This window comes from Ictidomys tridecemlineatus, chromosome 8, assembly GCF_052094955.1.
Source record: "Ictidomys tridecemlineatus isolate mIctTri1 chromosome 8, mIctTri1.hap1, whole genome shotgun sequence".
In the NCBI taxonomy this organism is placed as follows: domain Eukaryota; kingdom Metazoa; phylum Chordata; class Mammalia; order Rodentia; family Sciuridae; genus Ictidomys; species Ictidomys tridecemlineatus.
In genome coordinates, this window is record NC_135484.1 from 21,438,436 (window position 1) to 21,441,191 (window position 2,756).

The 2,756-nt window shown below is 46.4% G+C and overlaps 1 protein-coding gene across 1 annotated transcript; it reads left to right on the top strand.

Annotated features, from left to right (window-relative positions):
- The first annotated feature begins 333 nt into the window (after positions 1 to 333).
- Positions 334 to 1,063, top strand: Sf3b5 (splicing factor 3b subunit 5). Its single transcript, XM_005334843.4, has one exon. It carries the CDS (start codon positions 473 to 475, stop codon positions 731 to 733), a length of 261 nt encoding a protein of 86 aa, XP_005334900.1. The 5' UTR covers positions 334 to 472; the 3' UTR covers positions 734 to 1,063.
- The last annotated feature ends 1,693 nt before the right edge of the window (positions 1,064 to 2,756 follow it).

Genomic DNA, 2,756 nt, shown 5'->3' on the forward strand with positions numbered 1-2,756 from the left:
GGTGTTTCCCATTCCTCAGCTCCCAACCGCCCAGGGATGCTCCCGGCCTCCCGCACAGCCCTCCACTGGGCCGCCGAGACTCTTAAAACGCGAGGGAGTCCCAGGAGCCGGTGCACGCGAACTCCCGCGATCACAGGTCCCAGTAAACCCGGTTCAGGTTAGAAAAGCGCCACCCAGTGGCCAATAAGAGAACCGTCAGGCAACGCTTTCAAGAAGGGGCCGCTAGGTGCTGCGGCGGCACAGTTGCTGCTGTCGCCTAGGCAACTGCCACTTCGTAACGGAATGCACTTCCGCTTCCGCCTCCGTGCCCGACGGATGAGCGTTCACGCAGCGTCGCCTCCGTGACGCCACTCTGCTGCGACTGCGTGAGTGCGGAGCTTCCGTGTGGTGGTGTCCTCTGCGGCGGGAAACCCGAGAGCGGCTGTCTCTGGCTTTGGTCCTCTGATCTGAGCGCCGAGGGAAAAGTGGCGAGATGACCGACCGCTACACCATCCACAGCCAGCTGGAGCACCTCCAGTCCAAGTACATCGGCACGGGCCACGCCGACACCACCAAGTGGGAGTGGCTGGTGAACCAGCACCGCGACTCGTACTGCTCCTACATGGGCCACTTCGACCTTCTCAACTACTTCGCCATTGCCGAGAATGAGAGCAAAGCGCGAGTCCGCTTCAACCTGATGGAGAAGATGCTGCAGCCTTGCGGGCCGCCGGCCGACAAGCCCGAGGAGAACTGAGCCCCGCGCGGGGACCTTCGCGGCCGCACCGCTCCCTGCCTTCTCCAGTTTGCTGCGGTTTCCTGCGTTTTCCCGCCTCCAGTGGACAGAGTCTTCCCGGCTCGTGCTTTCGGTGCCAGAGGAGTTTGTCCCGGGGTGGCCCTCCTGACCCGCCTAAACGTGGACCCTTCGGAACATGGCATTGAGACACCGTCAGGACCCTGAGAACTGTGCGAGTGGAGAGGTCCTAGAGCCGACAAGCATTAGGGAGGACGACCCTGGAGTGAAACGGGACTTGGCTAGTTGTCTGTCATCGGTGCTTTTTCCATAAAGTTTAGAAATTGCCCTGTCTTTTGGTGTGACTCCTTTTGTTCCGGTGGAAGGGTTCGGGGAGAGGTTTGGGGACCAGGATTTCAGAGTTCGAGTAGGAATTGGTTCATTATCAGGCTCTTAAATTCCCTATGCAGACCTTTGTAATATTCCCCACCCTGAATCCCCAAGAGCGTTTTTTTTTTCATGCTTACAAGTATTGAGGTTTATGATTAATTTATCCCACTTTTTTTCTCTCATTTCAAAATGGTTTGCTTTCATTGACTCCACGTTTCTGTAAATTGAATCTGCTCCCTTGGAATTTGTGGCCATGTCTTAAGAAATGACAGCTGGTAAAGGAGTATGTTCTTTCATACAACAAATTGTGTGTGTGGTGGGGGAGAGGGTCCATCCCCGGGTAGGGGGAATTAAATCCAAGGGTGCTTTACCACAGAGCTACATCCCCAGCCCTTTAAATTCTTTGACAGGGTTTCCCTGCTGGTGCTGGCCTAAAACTTGTGATCCTTTTGCCTCAGCCACCTGATGTTTGTCATTCTCAGAGGCAGGCTTTTTTTTTTTTTTTTTTTTTTTTTTTTAGACTTTGGGGCATAAATTATGCTAGTTGGAGAAGAAGGAGGCCAAACAAACTAGACATAAATGTTAGAAGATGCTGGTAGGTGGGAGCAGTTAGTAGGGTCACAATTTATATATATCATTCTCATATTTGATTATTGAGATGATGTCATTTGAGTCCAGATTTTTTTTTTTAAAGGAATTGAGATAAATAGCCATGCAGAAAACTGGGAAATTGCTTTCATATAGAGGGAACTACTGGTGCATGGGACTAAGGCCAGGACAGTGTCTGACTAATTGTAGGTACTACAGATGTACTAGATGGAATGCAGAGACAGATAAAGGAGGGCAGAAAAGAGTAGATCTATGTAGTCAATACAAGAAAATCTGAAGAAGGTAGGAAAAGAAGCACTGGAGGGTCTCTAAGCAGAGAAGTGACATGATATGGCATTTAATTTTGCAGTGCTGAGGATCAAACCCAGGGTCCCATTCATGCTAGATAAGCACACTTCTGCTGAGTTACACTTCCAGCACCTGATATTTTAAGTCAGTGGTTCTCAAAATTTGGGTCATGGGATTCTGTTACACTTTAAAAAATGATCAGAGATCCCAAAGCGTCTTTGTGTGGGTGTTGTAGCTGTTGATATTTACCACAATTGAAATTAAAGCTGGGCTGGGGTTGTGGCTCAGTGATAGAGTGCTCACCTAGCACGTGCAGGGCCCTGGGTTCGATCCTCAGCACCACATATAAATAAAAAAATAAAAGGTATTGTGTCCAACCACAACTAAATAAAATATTAAAAAAAGAAATTAAAGCAGAAATTTTAAAAATATTTACTAAATCATTTAAAGTAACAATAAAAATTACATAACAAAACCATTTTTATGAAAAATAGCTAGTTTGCAAAACAATATTGAAAAGAATGACTTTTTAAAAACATTTTGGAGAGCTCTTTGATATTTGGCTTAATTGTTGATTGGATTCTTATTCAATTCTTCATTTATTTATACTGTTGGGATACAAAGTTTTTGGTTTAAGTATGAGAAAATCCACTACTCATAAATAAGTAGTATGGGAAGAATATTTAGCTTTATCAAATAATTATTCATTGATATTCTAGCAAATCTATCCAGTGGTAGTTTCTTAAAGATAGTTAAAACA